The sequence below is a fragment of the Panthera pardus genome, unplaced genomic scaffold (assembly GCF_024362965.1).
Source record: "Panthera pardus isolate Hobbes unplaced genomic scaffold, ASM2436296v1 HiC_scaffold_22, whole genome shotgun sequence".
NCBI lineage: Eukaryota > Metazoa > Chordata > Mammalia > Carnivora > Felidae > Panthera > Panthera pardus.
The window spans coordinates 24,548,884-24,575,512 of NW_026526788.1; the positions used below are offsets into that span (position 1 = coordinate 24,548,884).

At 36.0% G+C, this 26,629-nt stretch overlaps 1 protein-coding gene across 3 annotated transcripts in view; it reads right to left on the reverse strand.

Annotated features, from left to right (window-relative positions):
• Positions 1-26,629, reverse strand: part of JMJD1C (jumonji domain containing 1C) — a 261,276-nt gene that overhangs the window by 189,843 nt on the left and 44,804 nt on the right. For all 3 annotated transcript variants that reach the window (XR_008425068.1, XM_053910336.1, XM_019444299.2), the window contains exon 2: positions 7,850-8,014. Coding sequence is in view for 2 of the 3 variants with exons in the window: in XM_053910336.1 (XP_053766311.1) it covers positions 7,850-8,014 (165 nt within the window). In the remaining variant the exon portion in view is untranslated. The remainder of the gene's footprint in view (positions 1-7,849; positions 8,015-26,629) is intronic.

The window sequence follows — 26,629 nt, forward strand, 5'->3', positions numbered from 1 at the left end:
TTCCTAAGAGTAGAATTAATGAATCAAAGAGTATGAACTTCCTTATGGTTCTTACAATATACTGTTCCCCAAAATAATGTAATTTGTGACCCACAAGAAAAGGTAAGCGTGCTCATTCACTGTAGTCTTTCTCAACATTAGCTTTTATCATTTAAAAAATGTGATACTTTACTACACTTAATTTGATCTCATAAAATGCTTTACCTTGCAGAGAAATAATAATCATGAAGGTATAAGGTCTTTATTACCATTTCATCATTTACCAAAGCACAAAGAACTGTAAAACTACTCATTCTAAATCTGGAAACTCAATTATCAATATGCAAATATTCTTTAAATGAATTTATTTCAAAGTTCAATTCATAGTTGGAGTATGGCATAGCTTCACATTTCAGTAAACCTTGGTTGAGGTCCTAATCTAAAAACCAAGTTTGGCAATGTAACAGCCAGATGTAATGGTATTTTGTCCCAAAGAGCAGTTAATTCTGTTCTACGTTGAGAGGGTTTCTTTCAGAACAGAAAACAACTGAAAAGTACTTTCACCAAGCAAATAATATAAGTTCTTTCCCTCTACATCTTGAAAATAACCTATTTTGGGTAATTTTACATCACCTCCTCTCCTCCATAACAATTTAAAATCTCATACTTGTATTTGATTAGAATGAGGGTATCTATTATAAACATTTTTATTATTTGTCTTTGACTACTTGCCATGTTTAAAATTGGTTAGTTGCATATTTTTGCCACAACTGGCTGATTATGCTTTCCTGTCAATTTTTATCTGAGTATAAAGTAATAGCCAGAAAACTTGCTATAAGTCCCAGTAAAATTCTTTTTCACTAGCTGGGGTAGAATAAGTTCATCACTTTAAAATGAGCACTTACTAAGATGGATAAGGCACTGTGCTAGATGTCTAGGAATGATTCACAGATGACTAAGACATGATTCCTGTCCTCAAAGAACTTACAATCTAGTAGGGAAAGACAGACATGCAAACAAATAGGTATAATACAAAGCAGAAGTGCTAGCTGTTAAAACAGAGGTACAAACAAAGTTCTACAGGAACACAGGATGGTGAGGTTGGGGTGATCTGGAAGGCTGAGCCAGAAGAAAAGTAGTAGAAAACTCTGCCCCTTAGAAAATGCAGCAGTGTTACAGCCCAGCTGGGTTAGGGTCGAAGCCCCACTCCCCACAGAAGGTTTTCCTAAAGGAGATGGAGCCAGGGCCCTAATCCAGTTAGGTAGGTTATTCGCTGATTTCAATTATGAATGCCAACACTTTCTTTCTCTGGTGCAGATAAATGTGATTTCATGAATATCTTACTTTATTTTTAAAAATGAAATTTAACAATGTATTAAGTAACTTACATAAAAATGTAAGATATTTTGGCTTTCATCATCAGAATAGCCTCAGGTGGTACCCTGATCATAGAGGACCAAGCCAAAACAAAACAAAAAAAGATACCACTTCAGCAGGTTTATAGGCGGTGGGTACTCCAATACATGTTTTGCTATTGATACACTGAGAGGAAAGATGCAGAGACAATTCCAGAGAATTGGTATCATACTATCCCATATTTTGTTGACTTTAATTTTTAAATTTTTACTTTTTTTCAATTTTTTAAAAATTTAAAATAAACTTTAGAAAAGGCTAACAAGACAACAGGGGTTTTTTTTCTGTGTGTCATGTCATGACTTCAAGAACCAGCAGGTACATTGCCAGTTTCTACTGATTTCTTAGAGTAAGTAGGCAAGATAATATAACCAATATATAATATTTAACAGGTACCACACGAGGGGTGAAACAACTACAAAGAAGATAATACAAACATATGTTCAGTACAAAAGAACATGAAATCAAGTATCATGTACACAGAATCAGAAACATTAAATCTGTAGAGAATTAAAGACAATTCTGGCTGTTTAATTCCACTGTTATCTCATGTATCCCTCAAATTTCTCAAATTTGTAGATATAGCATTTTATTCTACCAAATGAATTTAAAAACTCTGAATTCATAACTGCTGCTTATAGATATCCTTAAATAAGCCTCATTTGAACGAACAGTAGAGAAACAATAATCTCAGTTACATGTACTAAAACATAAAGGAGTGTTTGCAGAAGGCTATGAAACTTAAAATGATTGTCTAAAGTATACCAAGCACTCTCATTTCAATGACTTATTCTATAAATTTTGACAACCTCCTGAAATAAAGAAAGAAAACAGGAAGAAAAGAAGGAAAACACATCCTGACTATCTAAATTAAGGAAGATATCTCATTATAGACTTTCTTTAAATATAAACATACAATTCAAAAAGACTTGCTAAAATTAGCCGAGCAAACCATGAAACAAATACAAAAAGGGTTATAGTATCTCTAATAATATAAAGAAAGCTTAGAACAAATATTAGAAAGACACAAAATCCTAATAATATTTGAAAAAACACAATCACAAAAATACAAGTTGCTAATAAATATGAAAAAGTATTCATCCATTAAAGAAATGCAAATTAAAATAATAAAATAGTATTTTAAAATATGAAATTAGTAGATATAAAAATTACAATATTCAATTCTGCACTCAAGTTGTAAAAATCCTTTTTTAAATGTTTGGGTTTTTAAAACAAGATGGTCTGAAGCAAGTAATCAGTGTTTGTGGGTGCAGGGGTGAGTTGGGGGGTCAGGACTGGGGTGAGATGAAACACTCATACATTAGGGACTATGGCAGTAAGTGCACCTTTTAAACAATCTGTGAAGAGTATCAGGAGATTTCTGTATCTTTTTTTCAAGTTCATACCCTCTGACCAGTAATTTTACTGCTATGAATCTAAATTTTTAAAATAATCAGAGAAGCAAACAAAGATTTACATATTTATCACAATAATATTTATCAGTTACTTATAATCACAAAAAGATTAGGAACAATACCAAACATTAGGGAAATGGATCATTTTAGAATGAAATATTATGCAGCCATTAAAAACTGTTACAACTGCTACCTGTGACAGAAATGTATAGAATCAAATATCAAGTAAAAAAAAGCAGGATCTACAATTTTAATACACACTTAGCTAAAACTATGATTAGAAAGCAGAGATTTTATATCCTGCTGTTTATTAGTTTTAATATGCGGGAGGGCGCATACCATCTTTATTATTTAGGATTTTCTGTATATAAGATCACATCATCTGCAAACAAATAACTTTACTTTTCCTTTCCAAGTTAGATGCCTTTTGGTTCTTTTTCTTGTCTACCTGCTCTGGCTAGAATTTCCAATGCTATGTTGAACAGAAAAGTGTCATCCTGGTCTTATTCCCCATCTTAGAGGAAAAGCTTGCAGTCTTTCATAACTGAGTATGATGCTCGCTAAGTAGAAGGATTTAAAACCGGCACATAAAAAAGAATTGTTTCCATACTCTAATAATGAACTATGTGAAAACAAAATTATCAAATTGACTCCACTTATGACAGCATCACAAAAAGAGTAAATTACTTAGGAATTGACCACATAAGTCAAAGACTCGTACAGTAAAAACTATAAAACACTGCTAAAAGAATTTAAAGAAAACACAGAGAAAACACATCTTGTGGTCATGGATTGAAAGGCTTATTGCTGTTAAGATGTCAATAATACCCAAAGTAATCTATAAGTTCAGCGCAATCTATATCAAAATTCCAAAGTTTCTAGCTGAAGAAGCATCCATCCTGAAACTCATACGGAACCTCAAGGGAAACCAAGTAGCCAAAATAGTCTTGAAAAAAAACAAAGGTGGAATACTCACAATTCCTGATTTCAAAACTTACTACAAAGCTATACAGTAATCAAAACAGTACGGTACTGGCATAAAGACAGATATACAGACTGATGGGACTACAACAGAGCGCCCAGAAATAAACTCTTGCATATATGATCAAATAATTTTTGCACAAGGTGCCAAGACTATTCAAAGGAAAAAGGAAAGTCTTTTCAATAAATAAAAATAGGAAAACTGGATATCAACAAACAAATGAAAGAAGTTGAACACTCACCTAAAACCATAAGTAAAAATTAGCTCCGAATGGATCAAAGAACTACATGTAAAACCTAAAATAGTGAAACTCCTAGAAGAAAACATACAACAAAAGCTTCACAATGTTGGATTTGGAAATGATTGCTTGGATATGACACCAAGACAGAGGTGACCAAAAAAAAAAAAAAAAAAAGACAAACTGACTGGACCTTATGACTATTTAAGAAAAACTGTGCATCAAAAGACAATGTCTACAGAGTAAAAGGCCAATCCACAAAATGGAAGAAAACGTTTGCAGATCCCATCTGACAAGGGATTAATATTCAGAACATACAGAGAATTCCTAAAACTAAACATAAAACCAACCTGATTCAAAAATGGGCAAAATTTACATAGATATTTCTCCGAGGAAGATAAACAAATACCATATAAGCACAAGAAAAGATGCTCAGTATCATTAATCATTAGATAAATGTAATCAAAACCCCAAGAAGGTACCACCCATTAGGATGGCTATTATCAAAAATTAAAACCAGCAAGTATTGCCAAGAATGTAAAATAGTACAGCTGCTGTGGAAAACAGTATGGCAGTTCCTCAAAAAATTTAAAAACAGAATTACCATATGATCCAGCAATTCCACTTCTTCAGCAATTCCAAAAGAATTGAAAGCATGGTCTCAATGAGATGTATGTACACCCATATGCATAGCACCATTATTCACAATAGCTGAGAGGTGGAAGCAACCTAAGGGTCCCTCAACAGACAAATGAATAAATAAAATGTGGTACATACATACAATGAAATATTATTCAGCCCTACAAATGAAGGAAATTCTGAAAAGGCTACAACATAAATGAACCGTGCAAACATCATGCTAAGTGAAATAAGCCAGTCACAAAAAGACAAATACTGTATGATTCCGGTTATACTGAAGTACTTTGAGTACTCAAAATCATAGAGACTGAAACGAAGATGATAGTTGCCAGGAGCTGGGAAGAAGAAGGAATGGGGAGTTGCTGTTTAATGGGTACAGAGTTTCAGTTCTGTAAGATGGAATAAGTTCTATAGATGGATGATTGTACATACAACACGGTGAATGTATTCAATGCCACTGAACTTTTATACTTAAAAATGATTAGGGTGGAAAATTTTACATTAAGCATATTTTACCACAATTTAAAAAAATTCATTAATTCTATGGTGCAAAAAGAACAGGGAAATACTTTATAAGAAAATATGTCAAAGAAGTAAGCTGGCTATTATTTGGTAATGAAAACAGAATGATTATTATGATTTTCTATTTTATACCATTTAGCATTTTCCAAATTTTTAAATAATGTGCAGGGTTTTTTGCATAAGAAAAAAATGAACTGAATTTTAAAAAGAGGCCTCATGATTAATTACTTATGTGAGGTTAAAAGGTTTTCAAAAGAGGCGCCTGAGTGGCTCTGTGGCTGTGTCTGACTTCAGCTCAGGTCATAATCTCATGGTTCCTGGGTCCGAGCCCTGCATTGGACTGGCTGCTGTCAGAGCAGAACCGGCTTTGGATCCTCTGTCCTGCTCTTTCTGCCCCTCCCCCACTTGTGCACAAACTCTCAAAAATAAACACTAAAAAAAATAGAAAATAAAAGGTTTTCAAAATAAATTTCTAAAATAGTGACAAAAACTATTTTTTAAAGTTTATTTTGAGAGAGAGAGAGAGAGAGAGAGAGAGAGAGAGAGAGAGAGCATGGATGCGCACATGAGAACAGGGGAGGGGCAGAGACAGACAGACAGAGAATCCCAAGCAGGGAGCTCAATATGGGGCTTGATCTCATGAACCACAAGATCATGACCTAAGCCGAAATCAACAGTGAGACACTTAACTGACTAAGCCAGCCAGGTGCCCCTGACAAAAATTATCATTAAACAATATTTCCTAAGATATATTTTCTCCAAAGTCAGTAATTTATGAATATACATTAGGAATTCACCTTGATTTTAATAACTGTCTCTAAGACATGGCAAAGGTTTTCTAAAGTTGTTTATTCTTTACGATACTGAAGCATACTTTTTAGTATTATTTTTACTGCTTCCTACTTTTGAGACTTTTCATACAAAATTCACATGTCAAGTTTTAACCAATTTTTTTTTTTAGGTTTATTTATTTATTTACAGAGACAGAGAGTGCAAGCAGGGAAAGGGCAAAGAGAGATGGAGAGAGAGAATTCCACACAGGTCTCTACTGTCAGCATAGAGCCCAGGGATCAATCTCAGGAACCGTGAGATCATGACTTGAGCTGAAATCGAGAGTTGGACACTTAACCAACTGAGCCACCCAGGCTTCCCTTAACAAATTTTTGAATTAAAGTTTATAAAATAAACATAGGGGCACCTGTGTGGCTTGGTCAGTTAAGTGTCTGACTTCGGCTCAGATCTTGATCTCATGGCTTGTGAGTCCGACCCCTGCAACGGGCTCTGTGCTGACAGCTCAGAGCCTGGAGCCTCTTCAGATTCTGTGTCTTTCTCTCTCTCTCTCTCTCTGCCCCTCCCCTGCTCACACTCTGTCTCCCTCTGTCTCTCAAAAATAAATAAACATTAAAAAAAATTCATAAAATAATAAACATGTTAGTCATGGCTTTAAAATCTTCATGTTAACAATTCAATATACTCATGCAAAAAGTATTTCTTAAAATCTTTCATAGATAAAATTATCTTCTTTGCTGGAGTATTCAAAGTATCTGGCCAAAACTATAGTTCATGGAAAACTATAGTTCATGGATATCATTTTTCATCTTTCGATATTGTAAGTATTTCCTCTTAAAAATATTATACAACTCACTTCATTCTCTCTTTCTCTCCCTACATTTTCTTTTTAACCACTTATCTCTTCAGACTTATAAGGTCTAACTAAAAGAGAAAATGTATAGGCACTACAATTATTAACAAGAAAATCCATTCTTGTAAATATTTATGTCAAAAAATATATGAAAGTATCTACCCTGATGGTAGTTATACCAAATACCTAGAATGACATTTCAATGGCTTTAAAAATATGTCAATATCAATGTAAAAACATTATTTCATTCGAACATATACAGCAAAATGGTTAAACATGATATGGTTTTTTTTCTTAATAAAATTACTTTATTTAGTTAGTATCTTTCTTTTTTGTTGTTGTTTTTTAAGTTTATTTATGTATTTTTTAGTAATTGCTACACCCAACATGGGGCTCAAAATCACGACCCTGAGGTCAAGAGTCACTTGCTCTTCTGACTGAGCCAGCCAGGTATCCTTAGTATGCTTCTTTTACAAAACTCTTCAAACTCTAGCTGAAAATATTGTGAAACCTATTATTTCTTAAATAGAACACATCCTGATATGAATTTTACCTATTACATGAACATATAATTTCACATTAAATATCTGCTATCGTCCACAAAGAATTCACTCAGTTTTTACTAAATTTAACCAAAGGAAAATTACATGCTACTGAATGCTTTATAAAAAGTATCCTCTTATCGTCCACATACATAGTCATTCAGCAAAACTGCTCCCCATGACACTCAAACTAGTCAACTATTTGTTAGTAAGTAACCTTTGACGCAATTTATAGATTTCTCCTAATTGGATGGAATAAACTATCTGTAGACTAAATATGCTAAAAGGGTACTAACAAAAAAGACATATAAAATTGTTTAACAAAATAAAAGCTGTATTTGGATATTTCTGCCAGATACTACAGAGCTTCTTCAGCAATAATCTATAATCACCAAGATAAATCTGAAATTATATTCAATAACTGTTCTTTTAAAACAAACAACTGAAAATGCTTAATGAAACAGGAATAGATCTTACCAATGCAGGCCACTGAATTTGTTTGCTCTTTGATCCCTGAGTCTGGCTAGGGTCGATCCTTCTGGCCCAGATTAAGTGGTATTCCACCAAGAAAGTTGAAAAATCTTCATAAACTTTAACCCACTCTCGTTTATCCCATTCAAGATCATCAAATTCCACATACACCTATAGAAAAAAAAAACAAACATAAAACTCCCTAAGTTTGTGGATACAAAGTATGATATTTTAAAATACAAGCCATGAAGTTGAATTAAAAAAGACATCAACAAATTCATTATTTGAATTAACATTTCTCTTAAAATCATTATTTAACGAATTTTCATTAACCTCATTAGAACTCCCTACTTATTGTATATCAAGAAGTTTATTAAGAAAAGCAAATTACACAATATTAATCAGTCCAGACTGGCTAATTAGTCCTAACTAAAGACATATGAAAAGACTGTGGATACTGATGATTCTAGAAGCAGAGGTTGGGAAATAATAAATATTTTAGGCTTTGCAAATCATATGGTTGGTCTCTGTCACACCTACTTACCTCTGATTTTATAAGTACAAAAGCAGCCATAAATAATATGTAAACAAATGACTTTGGCTTTGTTCCAACAAAACATTACTTAAAAAGACAAGCAGCAGGGCAAGGATGGCTCAACATACGACAATCTATCAGTGTACTATACATTACCAGAATGAAGGAAAAATACTACATGATCATCTTGCTTGACACAGAAAAAGCATTTGACAAGCTTAATACTCTTGCATAATAAAAATACTCCAACTAGGAACAGAAAAAAACTACTCCAACACAATGATGGTAATATTGAAAAACCTACAACTAACAGCATACTGAATGGTGAAAGCCTGAAAGGTTTTCCTCTAAAATAGAAACATGAATGTTTGTATTTGGAAAACCAAAGCAGACTCTTTACATTCATTCATTCAACTCTTTCTTCTCCCATTTTCATCCTTTTTCCATTCACTACCTGAGAAGATCTCTTCATAGAGCTGTCTTCTCTACCACATTATGAGTTTTGTTGGAGGCATTCTTGGTCTTACCCTTCTTCAACCCATCTTCTGCTCCCTTATATGTGAAGTGTTTCACTTCCTCCTCGTTTAAATCCTGTTTGTTCTTCAGACCTCACCCAAGTTCTTCTGGAATGTTTATAACCCCCACTTTGACTCAAACTTACTTTTGAACTCCTACAAGCACTTATTTTTCATATAGTTTATATTAGTGTATAATCAAATTCTGCCCTATATTCAAATAAAATGAGATTATTATTATATTATGGGTGCAAACTCACTGAGGGTTCAGCTGTTACAGTGCCCAGAACAGCGCTGCATACATGCGAAGTACTTAATAATATTAAATATCTCCTGACTCTTGCAATCATTGACTTTTAAACATGGACACAAACTGGTGTATGTTTGATTTTGAGGTCTTTGTGTTGCTGCTCATTAGGAAGCTAGTTAGACATGCTTACCTGTTACAACTGGGAAAAAGGAATACTGTTCAAGGAATTAACATCTATTCCTAGTTATCTATGCCAAGTCAGAGCAGGAGCCCAACAAGAAAGAAGCCAACAAAACTGGTGGCTTCTTCTAAAAACACATCCTAAGGGGTTGAGCTGAGGTCCACCTGGTGCTACGCAGAAGTTTTAAACTATATACCAATATCTCTATCACCTGAAATCTTGCAAGAGTCTTGTAATTAATTACTGAATTGTGGTATAAATGAGTTCTTGGAAACTACAGAAAATTGGGGGCGCCTGAGTGGCTTAATCAGTTAAGCATCTGACTCTTGATACTGGCTCAGGTTGAGATCTCAAGGTAATGGGACTGAGACCTGCACTGTGCTCCATACTGACAATGCAGAGCCTGCTTGGGATTCTCTGTCTCCCTCTCTCTCTGCCCCTCCCCCTCTTGTTCTCTCTCTCTCAAAATAAATAAATAAACATTAAAAAAACATTGCCGAAAACTACAGAAAACTGAAGCAGAAACAATGCTCAGGGAAACCTGGGTAGTATCTTTGCTTTCCCCACATGGGCAATAATATGGTCTTGTTGACAAAATATTTCCATCAAAAACCTAAAGAGCCATGGTTTTAAACATTTCCATATCTAAAGGGCATAAATTCAATGTAAATTCTTCCAGATGCAAAGTCTTTGATATAAAATTAAAATTTTCAGCATGGAGTGAACTTTCTAAACTCATAGTTTATCTTGCATGGACAGTATCACAGACTTTTGGGAATCTGCTAGGACCCTGGGGACAAAAGGAAATGAAATTCTTTTCCTTTGCTGTGTAGCCAACTTACCTTCATATTATCAGGACAGTGAGGCGTTTGAATGTCAATACATACATAGATAGACAGACACTAATAAGCTAGCCTATTATTGTTACATGGATTCTGGCAAAATACATGAGACCCCCTAGGACTTTATTACTTAAAGCAAAACCTACTCATTACTTAAAGCAAAATACCAGTGTGCTGCTTGTGCTGGCTCCTCATGCCTCCCGAGACCCATGGAAAGGTTGCCAAGCACCAAAGGATGAACACCTGTGCACACAGAGAGTTGTGCCATAGGAGAGGAATGCTGATTGTGTGAGTGTGTGTATGTGTGTGGGGAGGGGAGAGTTCCCCCTTTTATATTTTAGTTTTCATTTTGAAAGAGTGTTGCATGCATATGTGAGGGGGGAGGGCAGAGAGAGAGGGAGAGGGAGTGAGGGGGAGGGAGGGAGAGGGGGAGACAGAGGGAGAGAGAGAGAGAGGGAGAGAGGGAGGGAGAGAGGGAGGGAGAGAGGGAGGGAGAGAGGGAGAGGGAGAGAGAGAGGGAGAGAGAGAGGGAGAGAGAGAGGGAGAGAGAGAGGGAGAGAGAGAGGGAGAGAGAGAGGGAGAGAGGGAGGGAGGGAGGGAGGGAGAGAATCTCAAGCAGGCTCTGTGCTGTCAGTGCAGGGCCCAACATGGGGCTTGAACTTACAAACCATGAGATCATGAGCTGGAATGAAGAGTCAGATGCTTAACCAACTGAGCCACCCAGGCATCCCTAAGGGAGAAAAGTTTTTTTAAATAGGCTTCACACCCAGCATGGAGCCCAATGCAGTGCCCAATGCATGGCTTGGACTCACAACCCTGGGATCAAGTTCTGAGCTGAGATCAAGAGTCTGAGGTTTGACTGATTGAGCCACCCAGGCACTCCCCCACCCCAGCTTTTATAATAAGTAGAAGCAAGCCTGCTATTGAAGTTATTACCTCACCCTTCATTGCTGCTCACAACTCTAAGAAATGGCCCTGGTAAAGAGTGGTCAGGTTTTTCCATTCTTGGTATATCTCACAAGAACATGCAGGGATGATCAGTGCCCACATTGGATTTTCTGAACCAATGCAGATACGATTTTGTATCTTGGCTAACCAAATAAGTAATCTAGACTTATGATGTATTGGTATGTATGTAGGGTGAGGTTTGGGGAGACACAGTTTCTTTCCATCAATCTGCAAACCTAACCTATATAAACACTGTACATACTTGGTTGTTTAATTATATGTTACATGTTTTTAATGTGTACTTTTGAGAGAGAGGGAGAGAGAGGGAGAGTGTGCGTGAGCGGGAGAGGGCCAGAAAGACAGGGACATAGGATCCGAAGCAGGCTTCACATAGTGAACGCAGAGTTCATCGCAGGGCTGGAACTCACAAACTGTGAGATCTGACCTGTGTCGAAATCAAGAGTCAGGGGCTTAGCTGACTGAGCCACCCAGGCACCTCTACTTATATGTTACTTTATATTGACTCCCTCCTCATTCACCTCTATTGGGTCCTTCTGTCTGCTTATTTTCCTGTCTTAATAACTAAAAATACAAGATCCCTGAGGGCAAGGATTAGCTCGCCTTTTTTTTTGCATCTCTAGTACCTAGCATGGTGCCTAACAAACTAAAGTGCTCAGTAAATGTTTCTGACTACCCAGCACCATGTAAAACATATCATGAGTACAATTAAATGGCTAATTTGCAAAAGGGGGGGCGGGGGAGGAAGGAAGGAAAGTTCCTACATGCAATATGAATACAGTTGCTTCACTTACTAATTAATCATTGCATTCATAATTATGAAGAAAAAGAAAAGGAAAATTTCACTCAATACACACTTCTGATTGCATATTAGAGCCTATCATTGTGAACACGAAGAATTCAGAAATGAGAGACATACATCAAGAGTTAACAGCTGTGGACATTGTGGTAATTACCATGAGTGAATATGATGTGAGAAAGAGGCTAAGCAAAATAATCATTAAAAATAATTACTTCAGGGGCGCCTGAGTGGCTCAGTCGGTTAAGCGTCCGACTTCAGCTCAGGTCACGATCTCGCGGTCCACGAGTTCGAGCCCCACATCGGGCTCTGGGCTGATGGCTCAGAGCCTGGAGCCTGCTTCCGATTCTGTGTCTCCCTCTCTCTCTGCCCCTCCCCCATTCATGCTCTGTCTCTCTCTGTTTCAAAAATAAATAAAACGTTAAAAAAAATAATAATAATTACTTCAGGGGCGCCTGGGTGGCTCAGTCGGTTAAGCGGCCAACTTCGGCTCAGGTCATGATCTCTCGGTCCGTGAGTTCGAGCCCTGCGTCGGGCTCTGGGATGACAGCTCAGAGCCTGGAGCCTGTTTCAGATTCTGTGTCTCTCTCTCTCTGACCCTCCCCTGTTCATGCTCTGTCTCTCCCTGTCTCAAAAATAAATAAAACGTTAAAAAAAATTTTTTTTTAAATAATTACTTCATAAAAATTTGTGGTAAATGCAGTTTTTAGCCCAAGATATAAAACAGTGATTTCTAAGAACTGGTCACTAGATAATTAAAAGACTGTCACATATCTCTTTTAATACATGTCTTCTACAACAGATCTCAACACGCACAAATTCTCAGTTTTATATGTGCACAGTAACAGGCAACAGAAGAAAAGCAGTCAGACTGTCAAAGGGATCACTAGCAAGATGAAAAAAGTATAAGCAGTAGTCATGCGATGCAGTTTCTGCTATATGTCCCATTAAAATTAACATAACCTTTAAACTTTTCAAACACAAGTATCATCTAAATGAAGAATGTCTCTTTTCTCCTGCATGGGTTGATTGCTTGAACGTGGCAAATAGATTATGGTCCCTTGGTCTGGAGACCTATATTCAACTTACATATATCAAAATAATAGCATATTAAAGCTCAGAGTTATTATTTTTGTCTAAATTGTACTTTCAGCTCTGCCACTTTATTTTAGGGCCTCCAAATAAGCCAAAATCTATCTGCAAAATTACACACTTAATTTGGGAAATAAAGCAGGAATAGTAAAGATATTTGCAAATAAAACTCTACTAATGTACCAATTTGAAAAAAATATTCAGATTGGTATGATGGAACATTTTGGGAATTAAAATTTATCAATAATTATCACAAAATTTTTGAAAGCTCCTAGGAGAATCCCTTATTTTTCTAGAACTATAAGTAAAACAATGACCAATGACTAAGAAAGCTTGTATCCTCTCACAATATGCTGTTTTCACTTATATTTATAAAGAAATTTAAAATTACACTGTTGTCACTGTTAAATCAAATGATAAAAGCAAATTTAGTTATTTTTACCTTGGTATCAATATTATCATACCAACATGGTGCATGATGAGCCTCACCTTCTTATGCACCTAAAAATAAGCGTGACCTACACGATGTCATGTGAGAACTGTGAAGAGTTCCTAGGATTGGTTCTGCCAAAAGCAACAACCAACCATGTGCTAAAACCTCTAGACTCTAAAGAATCTTTTGTGTTAAAAATAAAAGCACTGAACTATGTATTAGCATTCCTCAAATTATAGTCTACATTATAGAAATGTCATTTCATTTTTTTTCTTTTTAAAGTTTATTTATTTTGAGAGAGAGAGTGTGTGTGTGTGCGCACAAGTGTGAGAGGGGCAGAGAGAGAGGAAGAGAATCGCAGGCTCCGCACTGTTAGTACAGAACCCAATGCAGGGCTCAATCTTACCAACTGAGCCAGATCAAGAGTTGGATGCTTAACCAACTGAGCCACTCAGGTACCCCAATATAGAAATGTCATTTGTTTGTATATAAATAAACATTAGGGAAACCAAACAAGCTATGAACAATCATGAACTAATAAGTCACAAATGTCTCACTTTATCAGGGGTCGGTCGTCTCAAAGCTTTTAATGATGCCAATGTTCCCTGTGCATTATTAGTAAGAGTTTTACACCATGAAATTTCCCCCAATTTATTTGTCCATTAAATCTTCATTATGAGATACCTAACAGAATATTGCTCTATAAAATAGCAATATAGGAAAAAATGGACTAGTTTTTCCAGAAAATTCACCTATCTACAAATCTATATAAAGAATTTGGTGGATAACAAATGTGTGTGGGGGGGATGTCCAAAATCTGGTCATTGCTGCCCAAATACTCAAAAATTTAAAATACGATACAAAATTTATGGGGTTTAGAATATAGCACAGTAAACTCCAAAACATTTCCACTGAGAACATAAACACTGTCCTATGCTTTCACAAAACCAGAAACATTTAACCATGGCCTAAAGTTCATACATGTTAAAAATCAGATTACCAAATTAAAAATATAATATGACAGATTAAATTAACTCCCGCTTTAAAAAATAAAGCATATTTATTATAAAAAACAAACTGCAAGTGGATATTTTATATAAAAGTAATCAAATAGAGAAAATATGATAAATTGACACACTTTAAGTAATGCTATTATGAATGGCTTAGAATCATACTTAAGTTTTACAGGGTTTGGAAAAGATTCTGAAAACTAAATAAAATTAAAATCATTTGTTAAATTAAAACGGTCAAAATTAATAGGCACCAAAGGGTGCCTGGGCGGCTCAGTTGCTTGAGCATCAAACTCTTGGATTCTTTTTTTTTTTTTTAATGTTTATTTATTTTTGAGAGAGACAGAGACAGAATGTGAGTGGGTTAGGGGCAGAGAGAGAGGGAGACACAGAATCCAAAGCAGGCTCCAGGCTCTGAGCTGTCAGCACAAAGCCCGATGCGGGGCTCGAGCCCACGAACTGTGAGATCATGACCTGAGCTGAAGTCGGATGCTCAACCGACTGAGCCACCCAGGCTCCCCTAAACTCTTGGTTTCAACTCAGGTCATGATCTCATGGTTCATGAGTTCGAGCCCCACATCAGGCTGTGTGCTGACAGTGCACACACAGCCTGCCTGAGATTCTCTCTCCCTCTCTCCCTCTGCCCCTCTCCCCTGCTCTCTCTCAAAATAAATAAATGAACTTAAAAAAGAAAAAGAAAAAAAGATAAAAGGCACCCATATGAACTAGCCCAAGCTTAAGCAGAAGTAGTGCATTGAGCAATAATCAACAATTCTAAGAATTATTCTAAAGAAACTAGTTGCTCTTTTTTTTTTTAATTGGTTGATCTTAAAAAATAATGAACTAAAAGTCTGAAATTAAACCTGGGAAACATTCTGGTATAATCCAAGGTATAAACAATTTGAAACAATAGAAGTGGCTTCTGAATTAATGATTCTGCCCCAAGATTAAGATTTAAAATTATATTTTCTTAACATTTTCAGAAGGTGTTAGAGTCTCCTTTAGTTATAAAAATCAACACCATTTGACTTTATGAGTACATGGAGAGCCCCAAAATACAGAAGGGGCCTACACAGCGTAGGTGCTATAAATTGGCATATAGTTCACAGTAATCTGGTTTCAGGAATGCACGGACCATATTCTTCATTTATCCAGAGGTCACTTACTTACTTAACTATCAGCTGCATAGCCAAAACTTCAGAAGCAAGCACAAACATCTCTGAATAGTCCTAAATAGTAAACATCAAAGATCCAAACACTAGAGTGGAAGATCCCAATCCCATCCATGTCTGTGAAGAGAAAAACCTTTAATAGGCACAAGGCTGCAAACCTTGCAGCAGCAATCTAGAAAAAGCCTCAAAAGATGAAAAGAAGCAAATAGAATAAAGGACAGACATCCTTTGGAGGCTTAAGAAGCATTTACCTTGACCTAGGTCTCATTCTACTTTATATGGGGCAAGGGAAGGAGGTTAGTGACTAGATATAAAAAGCTGGATTTTTGTTCTACTGGCTTTTTCCATTAAATATAAGGAAGGTAGCTACACGCTCTCTGGAAATCATAGCTCCCCATAATTCTCTCTAGAGACCTTAGGGCAATAAGAATTATGTATATTTATGTGGTATGTGTGTGTATACACACACACACACACACACACACACACACACACACACACACACACACACAATGGAGTATTACTCGGCAATCAAAAAGAATGAAATCTTGTCATTTGCAACTACATGGATGGAAGTAGAGGGTATTATGCTAAGCGAAATTAGCCACAGAAAGACAAATATATGACTTCACTCATATGAGCACTTTAAGACACAGAACAGATGAACACAAAGGAAGAGAAGCAACAATATAAAAACGGAGGGGGACAGAACATAAGAGACTCTTAAATATGGAGAACAAACAGAGGGTTACTAGAGGAATTGTGAGGGGGGGGACGGGCTAAATGGGTAAGGGCCATTAAGGATTCTACCCCTGAAATCATTGTTGCACTATATGCTAACTAACTTGGATGTAAATTTAAAAACATTTTTAAAAATAATAACAACAAAAAAGAATTATGTATCTTTAAATAGGTAAGCAGCACCCATCCTTTCTCTGACTCCCAAGTACAGAGGAGGAAAGGTCTTTCAAACATGTTAACAAAGGACATTTATTTGCCATTCACATCATTAATTAGAAATGCTTATCCAAACAAAACTAAAGTTCAACTAAGTAATATTTTTATTGTGATGAAATATATATAACATAAAACTTGCCATTTCAGGCATTTTTTAAGCATACAATTCAGTGGTATTACACTCAAAATGTTATAGAACCTACTACAATCTAGACCCAAAACTTTATCATCACAAAGAGAAACTTTTTATCTGTTAAGCAATAAATCCCCTTACCCTCTTCCCCAGTCCTTTGGTAACCTCTAATCTTACTTTCAGATATATGAATTTGCCTATTCTGCATATTTCATATAAATGGAAACATACACTGTTTGTCCCTTTGTGTCTGGAATATTTAGCTTAGCAGAATGTTTTCAAGGTTCATCCATGTTATAACATATATCAGAACTTCATTCCTTTTTATGGCTGAATAATATTCTATTACATGTATATGCCACATTTTATTCATTGATCTGCTGATGAACACTTGGGTTGTTTTTACATTTTGGCCGTTATGAATAATGTAGCAGTGAAAACTGGCATATTTCCCTGACTTCCTGTTTTCAACTATTTGGGGGTATATATCTAAACGTGGAATTATTGAATCATATGGTAAATTCTATGTTTAATTTTCTGAAGAACCAATAAACTATTCTACACAGTAGCTGCACTATTTTGCACTCCCATCAGCAATCTATGAGGGTTCCAATCTCTCCACATCCTTGCCAACACTTGCTATTTTCTCTTTTTTTATTTTTTATTATAGTCATCCTAGCAGGTGTAATTTAACCTTTTAATAACTAAATCTTGCATTTTATGTAGTTATATTAAATTTGCCGTGGTGAACTAAAAATGTAAGTACAATTCTATAGAGGAATCCAGTATGTATTCACACCAATATATTACTAGAATGATAATCATAACAAGTGAAATTAAAGTACATATGATGGCATATAAGTCTAGGTTCTAAAAGTTATAAAGTCTGGAGATCACAGGGATAATCTTTCATCTCCCAAGGGGCATTCAAACCTATTATTGATAATGGTAATTAAGGCAATACCAGTAACAATAAAAACATCTAACATTTCAACAGTGTTTAATTTTTGCCAGGCACCTATATTAAATCATTTGATCATCACACAACCACCTATAAGATTACTAGTATTATTGATAATGGTAACAAAAGTAATACCAATGACTACAATAAAAGAAAAAAACCCAGCTAACATGTGAATAGTGCCTACTATATGCCAGGTACATATATTAAGCTATTTGATCATTACATATACCCAGTAAATAGTTATTATTAACAACTTTTCAAAATGTGGAAGCTAAAATATAGAAATTACTTGCCCAAGGCCAAGCAACTAATAAATGATGGAGTCAATGAAAACACTGAAATAGCTCATAAGAGGCCTAACAGTCATAGCAGCATAGTCCCCAAAGCATATACACAGCATATGATAAATTACTGAATATAAAGTTTGAATAGCTGATTCTTTTTCGGCTTAAAGGTCAAAGACCACACACTTAAAATGGCCCTGAGATTTTCCACACTGAGTCTGTAAGTTAGATTCCGGGGGGGGGGGGGGGGGGGGGGGGGCGGTAAGGGCAAAAATGGGAAATGATGGTCATATGAAGATATAAGCAGCAAAATTAAAAAGAGAGACTAAATTTTGATTTCAATATCCATAATGTGAACTCCTTTCTATGAATCACTTGCCTAATAACTTTTTACAAGACTACTTGGTGAACAATAAGATGTATCAAGAATTACAAACTATTCAAAGATGTTTAAGTTTCAATTACCTTCTTTACATCTAATGAAAAGAATTATATTCCTGACCTGTCACCAAAGTTCCTATTTTATTACAAAATCAATATATATATATATACACACTGCTATCTTTTGAATAAATTATATATAGTATTTAATGTAATATCATTGATGATGATGATGATTGTCTTATTCGGCTTGGGCAGTCATAACAAAATACCATATATCAGGTTGGCTTAAACAAGAGAAATGTATTTTCTCAGAGTTTCAGAAGCTGTCTGAATTCAAGGTGCCAGCGTGGTGGGTTCATGGAGAGGACTTTCTCCTTAAGTTGCAGACAAGTTGTCTTCTCAGTTTGTGCTCACATAACCTTTTCTTCTTGGAAGTGGGGAGACAGAGAAGCTCTCTGCTGTCTCTTATTAAGGCACTAATTCAATCAAGAGAGGCCCCTCCCTCCTAACCCTAATTATCTCCCAAACACCCATCCCAGATACCATCACAATGGGGGTTAGAATTTTGTAACATGAAATACTGAGTCCATAACAACAGTAATGGCAGCATAAACTGTCATTGGGAGTACTTACAATGTGTCAGGCAAGGTTTTACAGAAGGGAATACTAAGGCATAGAGAAATTGAGCAACTTAACAGCTTTTGGGCAATTATGTAAATAATGATACACACATGAAAACACCTAAGTTTAGACTTCTCTTTTTTTCAGTAGCTCCACCTAACAAACTAAGAACTGCTGAATGGCTCAGGAGGAGGAAAACCATCAAGTTCAGTTCTTTCTTAGCGTAAGGTGGCTTGACAGACAAAACAGTAATTTCTAGACATTTGAAAAAGTGAAGGAGTGAAGCAGCCTGACCAAACAAGAAGGAAAGAGCCTTCCAGAATCTCAAATTCTGAGAATGCTTTTAAAGCACGGGAGTAAAATCAATAAATAGAGCTTTTCTATATAAGAAAAAAGGGATACCTGGGGAGTAGTTTACAAATCTGAAGGCATGAGGATGCAACGAAAAGAGTTTAAAGGAGTGGGACAGCAACCAAAAAACAATCTGAGGAAGAAAAATCCAAGTTAAATGCAAAGTCCTGAATATTACAAATGCTTGTTAATAAATCCCCAACATAATTTATTTAGAAAAAATCTCAAATTCTGATTTTGATCTTTTGAGGCATGATTAGAGATTATGCTAAGGATATACTGTTTCTACAGAAAAGAGGTCAAATGCATAAGCTCCCATAATGTAAATATAATTCCAATTCCTAGGAGCGTTTAAAAAAATTTTTTAATGTTTATTTATTTTTGAGAAAGAGAGAGAAACAGAATGTAAGCGGGGGAGAGGCAGAGAGAGAGGGAGACACAGAATCCAAAGCAGGCTCCAGGCTCCGAGCTGTCAGCACAGAGCCTGATGCAGAGCTTGAACTCACAAACTATAAGATCATGACCTGAGCTGAAGTTGGACACTTAACCGACTGAGCCACCCAGGCACCCCAAACCTTTTTTATCTTCTTTATTTCCCTTTCTTTTCCTTCTTTCTTCCTTTTCTTTCTTTTCTTTTTAATTTTTAATGTTTATTTATTTTTGAGAGAGAGAGAGACAGCATGAGCAAGGGAGGGACAAAGAAAGGGAGGGAGACACAGAATCCAAAGCAGGCTGCAGATTCTGAGCTGTCAGCACAGAGCCCCATGTGGAGCTCGAACCCATGGACTGTGAGATCATGACCTGAGCTGAAGGTGGACACTTAACTGACTGAGCCACCCAGACGCCCCTATAAAGTCTCATATGCTTTTTAGGGTAAAAGATAGAAGAATGAAATAGCAATCTCAAATGTAGGCCGCCACCTAGTATGTTGGTAGGGCAAAAATTTCTATAATTATACCACATTATCATGGCACAGGTTGATTCCAGGATTTTTCCCTTGAGAGAAAGGAAGGAAAAACCCCAGTTAGGGAGTCCTCTGACATATCCACTTTCAGCTTTCCCTCCTTTTTGCTTTTAAAAGGAAAATGTGGGAATAGAGGTAAGGGTGAGGAAAGACATATAAAATCACTAAACAATAAATAAAAACACTGAAAACTAAGATTAAATATACATATACTATTCACTCCCTAAATGCCATATAATTGTTAATGAAGCAGCTTTGGTGGGAAGAGAATATATTAACAGAGAAGCAGGACATAAATCTTGGGTCCCAGAAAGTTTAGAATATGGAACCCTATCTCTAAGCTTGCAAATGTTCTATTTCCAGGGATCTCTTAGAATGTATATCAAATTTTCCATGAGAAATTAATGGTGACTTTTCATAATAGGCACAAGGGGGCACTGAAGCACAAAGTATTGAGTATGTCTTCTAATATACCTCAGGACTTACCCTAGGATTGGGGGGTTATGGAGGGGGTAGGAGACAGCTGGAATGTATACTATATCTCCATTTCATAAAATTTCTATTGTTAGTTGAAGAAAGACTTTACAAAACTGGATCTAAATGTACACATTTTTTCAGCAATCAAATTCATGGAATGAGTGTTTCCTTCTATCAAACCTTATTAACAGGAATTGCTCTGATCTCTTAATTCTTATTAGGTCAACTGTAATTCATGAATTTAATAAATAACACAAAGTCCTTCAAATGAAAATCACTACTATTTACTGATCTCACCTTTCATTTACTTACTTTTATTAATGTTTATTTTTGAGAAACAGAACATGAGCGGGGGAGGGGCAGAGAAAGGGAGACAGAGCAGGCTCCAGGCTCTGAGCTGTCAGCTCAAACCCAGGAACCACGAGGTCATGACCTGAGTCAAAGTCGAAGCTTAACCAACTGAGCCACCCAAAAGCCCCTGATCTCACCTTTTAATCTATGGGTCTTTACCACAAGAGAGTGAAATCTACAAATATAAATTCATAAACAATTCGTCAATTATTTAGTATGCTGGATTAACGCCTCCAATTTTATATACATATAGGCATATACCTCATTTTATTACACTTCACTTTATTGTACTTCACAGATATTGCCTTTTTTTTTTTTTTTTGGTAAAGCAAAAGTGAAGGTTTGTGGCAACCCTGAGTAAGAACAAGTCTACTGATGTCATTTTTCCAACAGCATTTGCTCACTTCACATCTCTGTCACATTTTGGTAATTGTCTCAATATTTCTAACTTTTTCATTAATATTGTATTTGTTATAGCAATCTGTGGTAAGTGACCTTTGATGTCACTAGCATTAACAGTTTTGGGGCACCACAAACTCACACCATATAAAATAGCGAACATAATAAATGTCTTGTAGGTTCTGAGTGCTCCACCAACCAGCCATTTCCCTATCTCTCTCCCTCTCTTCAGGTCCCCCTATTCCCTGAGACACAATAATACTCAAATTAGGCCAAATAATAATCCTGCAATGGCCTCTAAGTGTTCAAGTGAAAAGACGTCACTCACCTCTCACTTTATTTTTATTTTTTAACGTTTATTTATTTTTGAGACAGAGAGAGACAAAGCATGAATGGGGAAAGGTCAGAGAGAGAGAGGGAGACACAGAATCTGAAACAAGCTCCAGGCTCTGAGCTGTCAGCACAGAGCCTGACACGGGGCTCGAACTCACAAACTGAGATCATGACCTGAGCAGAAGTCGGACACTTAACCAACTGAGCTACCCAGGCGCCCCTCACCTCTCACTTTAAATCAAAAGTTTGAAGTGATTAAGCTTAGCTAGAAAGCCGAAAACCAGCACAGGCCAAAAAAGCTAGACCTCCTGTGCCAGTCAGCCAAGTTGTGAATGCAAAGGAAAAGTTCCTGAAGGAAATTAATAAAAATGCCACTCCAGTGAACACATTAATAATAGAGCAAAACATCCTTAATTGCAGATACGGAGAAAGTTTTAGTGGTCTGAATAGAAAATCAAACCAGCTACAACATTCCCTTAAGCCAAAGCCTAATCCAGAGCAAGGCCCTAACTCTCTTCAACTCTAATTAAGGCTGAGAGAAGTGAGGAAACTGCAGAAGACAAGTTTGAAGCTTGCAGAGGTTGGTTCGTGAGGTTTAAGTAGTCAGAACAAAAAAGTACAAGATAAAGGAAGCAGCAAGAACTAATGTAGAGGAATATGGCAAGTTTAAAGATGATCTAGCTAAGATAATTAAGGAAGGTGGCTACACTAAACAACAGATTTTCAATGAAAGCAAAACAGCCTTCTATTGGTAAAGATGCCATCTAAGACTTTCATAGCTACAGAAGGTTCCAAGAACAGGCTGATTCGTGTTAGGGGCTAATGCAGCTAGTGACTAAATTGAAGCCAATGCTCATTTACCATTCTGAAAATCTTAGGGTCCTTAAAAATTATGCTAAATCTACTTTGCCTGTGCTCTATAAATGGAACAGCCTGGATGATAGCACATCTGTTTACAACATGGTTTACTGTATTTTAAGCCCACTCATTGAGACCTACTGCTCAGAAAAAAATTTCCCTTCAAAATGTTACTGCTCACTGACAATGAACCTGGTCATCCAAGAGCTCTAATGGAGAAACACCAGATTAATGTTGTTTTCATACTTGTTAACATAATATCCAGGAGTCAATTTGACTTTCAAGTCTTACTATTTAAGAAATACATTTCATAAGGCTATAGCTGCCACAGATGATGATTGCTCTCATGAATCTAAACAAGTAAATGGAAAACCTTCTGGAAAGGATTCACCATTCTAGATGCCATTAAATACATCTGTGATTTATGGAAAGAGGTCAAAATATCAACATTAACAGGAGTTTAGTTGATTCCAACCCTCATGGATGACTTTGAGGGGCTCAAGACTTCACCTGAAGAAGTTAACTGCAGATGTGGCAGAAACAAAAAGAACTTACAAGGGAAACCTGACAATGGGACTGAATTGCTGCAATCTCCTGATAAAACTGAATGAATGAGGGGTTGCTTCTTATGGATAAGCAAAGTAGTTTCTTGAGTTGTTATATACTCCTGGGGAAGAAGCTGTGAAGATTACTGAAATGACAACAAAGGATTTAGGATATTCATGAACCTAGTTAAGAAAACAACAGCAGGGTTTGAGAGGACTTCAATTCTGAAAGAAGTTCTACAATCAGTAAACTGTTATCAAACAATATCACATGCTAGAGAAATCATTCCTGAAAGGGTCAATAAATGCAGCAAATTTCATTACCTTAAGAAATTGCCACAGTCACCCAACCTTCAGGAATCACCACCTATCAGTCAGCAACCATCAACAACAAGGCAAGACCCTCTACCAGCAAAAAGATAACTACCTAAAAGCTCACATGATGGTAGGCATTTTTTTAGCAATAAAGTGTTTTAAAAGTAAGGCAATACATTGTTTTTTTTTTTTAAGACATAATGCTATTACACACTTACTAGACTATAAAGTAAACATAACTTTTATATGCACTGGGAAACCAAAAACTTCATTGGATTCATTGTATTGCAGTATCTACTTTATTGTAGTGATCTAGAATTGAACCCACAATATCTGAGAGGTATGCTTATATATGAAAAGCTATTTTGAAAAATCTAATTTTTTTGTAGAGACAATAACATAATGGATTCCCATGTGCCCATTACCCAGCTTCAACAATGTTTATCTCATGGTCAATCTTGTTTCAACTAAAAAAAAAAAATTATTAATCCATTATCAGTCAGCATTCAAGTTTCCCAGCATGGGCCTTTTTTTCCTTTTCCATTTGTTCAAATTAAGATCATAGTAGTACCACATATTCCAACTCATTGACATGAAATTTACATTTCTTTTTATCTATAAGGTTTCATTTACCTCTTTTCCTCCTGAAACTTCTTTGTTAAAGAAATAAAGTCGCTTGTCCCATGTAGTCTTCAAGTATCTGAATTTTGTGGACTATACCCCTGTGACATTTTTAAACATGTTTCTCTGTCCACGTAATTTTTTGTAATTGTCGAAGTTAGAGTCTTAATCAAATTCAGAATTGATAAAGAAGACAACCTCATACACGGTACTGTGTTTTTCATTAAGGGGCATACACATATTGCCTTGTATCTGTGATAATAACAGCCAATGATGAACAATGCCTAAATACATTTCATTGAGAGCTACAAAAAAGTGACATTCTACTTTTATCATTCCTTCATTATTTACTATCTGTAATGTGCCTATTAAGTGAAAATTCTATCAAATCTTTGGTTTCCAAAAGGTAGTTTGTTTAGAAAAGGAAGAATAAATGCTTGTTTTTTAAGAGTTTTTGAAAAAAAATGAGTTGGTATCCTAACCTCCCAGAATGGTAAACAATGAGAACACATTTTTTAGGGGAGGGATCATTACAAACTTTTGGATTTAAATAAATGTAGTATGCTTCAAATTAACTGCAGTTGGTTATTTCTATTAGTGTCAAATTTTCCCATCTTGACCAATGAGAGACTCTTCAATTAGTTTCTGAGTCTTTTAGACACGGACTTAGCAGTCTTTAACAGCTTTCTTGCTTCTGGTATAACAAAATATTCCAGGATCATCTTATCCATCTCCTGACCCAAACCTGAAACCAACCACATACCCAAGGAACATTGTACTTTTCAACGGGAATCAGCATTACTCAGAGACAACAGTCTGGATTCTAAGGAGTGCTCATTACTCCAGGGTTTGTCATTTTATCTATCTAGACCTTATATAGTGATAAGAGTTAGTATGACTTGATACTGAAAAACTTCTATAGTATTTTTTTTAAATTGTGTTGTTCTTATATTTCTATGTCTTTCTTCTCCCATACTGTAATTCTTGTTATACAATGCCACCAACACAAATTCATTTGCCTTGTTGTACAATATACATACAACAGTTTAGGAATAATAATACCAACACTATGATTAATGAAAACCATATAAGGTTTTTATATTGTTCTTATATCTTCAGGGTATAATCCACCAGGCATGTATAATCAAATTGTTTTAAAGTCACTTAAAATAGTTCCTTCCTATAATTATACCACTTAGGCTTCTTTGTTTCATTTTGCTTTCACTTTTAGTTTTTTAAGTTTATTTATTTTGAGAGAGAGCGAGCAAGCGGGGGAAGGGGCAGAGAGAGAGAAGAGAGAGAATCCCAGGCAGGGTCTGCACTCCCCACAGATTCCGATGCAGGATTCTGTCTCCTGAACCATGAGACTACAACCTGAGCTAAAATCAAGAGATGGATGCTCAACCAACTGAGCCACCCAGGCACCCCTAGTTTTTTTTTGTTGTTTTTTTTTTAATGATTAAAACTTGTTTTAGAATTATGTACATTTACATAGTTTCAAAATCATACCTAGAAATCAAGGTACTGTATATTCATAGAACTTTAGCTATTCCCTCTATCCTTGTTCCCTAAAATGGGTTAGTTTTTTTTATTAATTCCTAAATTTAAAAAATAAAAGTAGACGGGGTGGCTGGGTGGCTCAGCCGGTTAAGTGTACAACTCTTGGTTTTGGCTCAGGTCATGATCTCATGGTTTTTGAGTTCAAGCCCTGCATCGGGATCTGTGCTGACAGTGTGAAGCCTGCTTGGGATTCTCTCTCTCCCTCCAAATAAATAAACTTAAAATAAAATTTTAAAAACTTCTTAAAAAATAAATAAAAGTAGAAAGGTACACACACAAATATATTTAATTAGATACACAGTAACATTCTTTATGAACTTTTCTATATCTTATTACTTTTGCTGCATAATATGTATTGGCCATCATGGCATAGAAGATGCTCCCCATTTGCTTTTACACCCACACAATACTCTATTGGGTAAATGAACCACACTTTATTCAGTCAGAAACCTACTGATGAATACCGTGTCCTTTCAGTCTTTTGCTATTTAGACAGTGCTACAATGAATGTAGCCTTGTGCATGCCATTTTGTATTTATGCCAATCTATGTTTGAGATATATTCCTAGAAGATTTACTAGATCAAAGAGTAAATGAGTATTTAACTTAGCTAGATGTTGTCAAATTCCCAATACACAAGGTTGTAATATTTTGTATTCCAATAGACAATGTGTGAGAGAGTGCCTATTCCTCCAGTCTCAGCAAATGGATATGTTGCTGATTTGAAAGAAGGGGGGGTGCGGGGAGGAGCACCTGGGTGGCCCAGTCAGTTGGGGGTCTGACTTCAGCTCAGGTCATGATCTCACAGTTTGTGGGTCTGAGCCCATCAGACTCACAGCTGTCAGAGCAGAGCCAGCTTCAGATCCTCTGCCTAC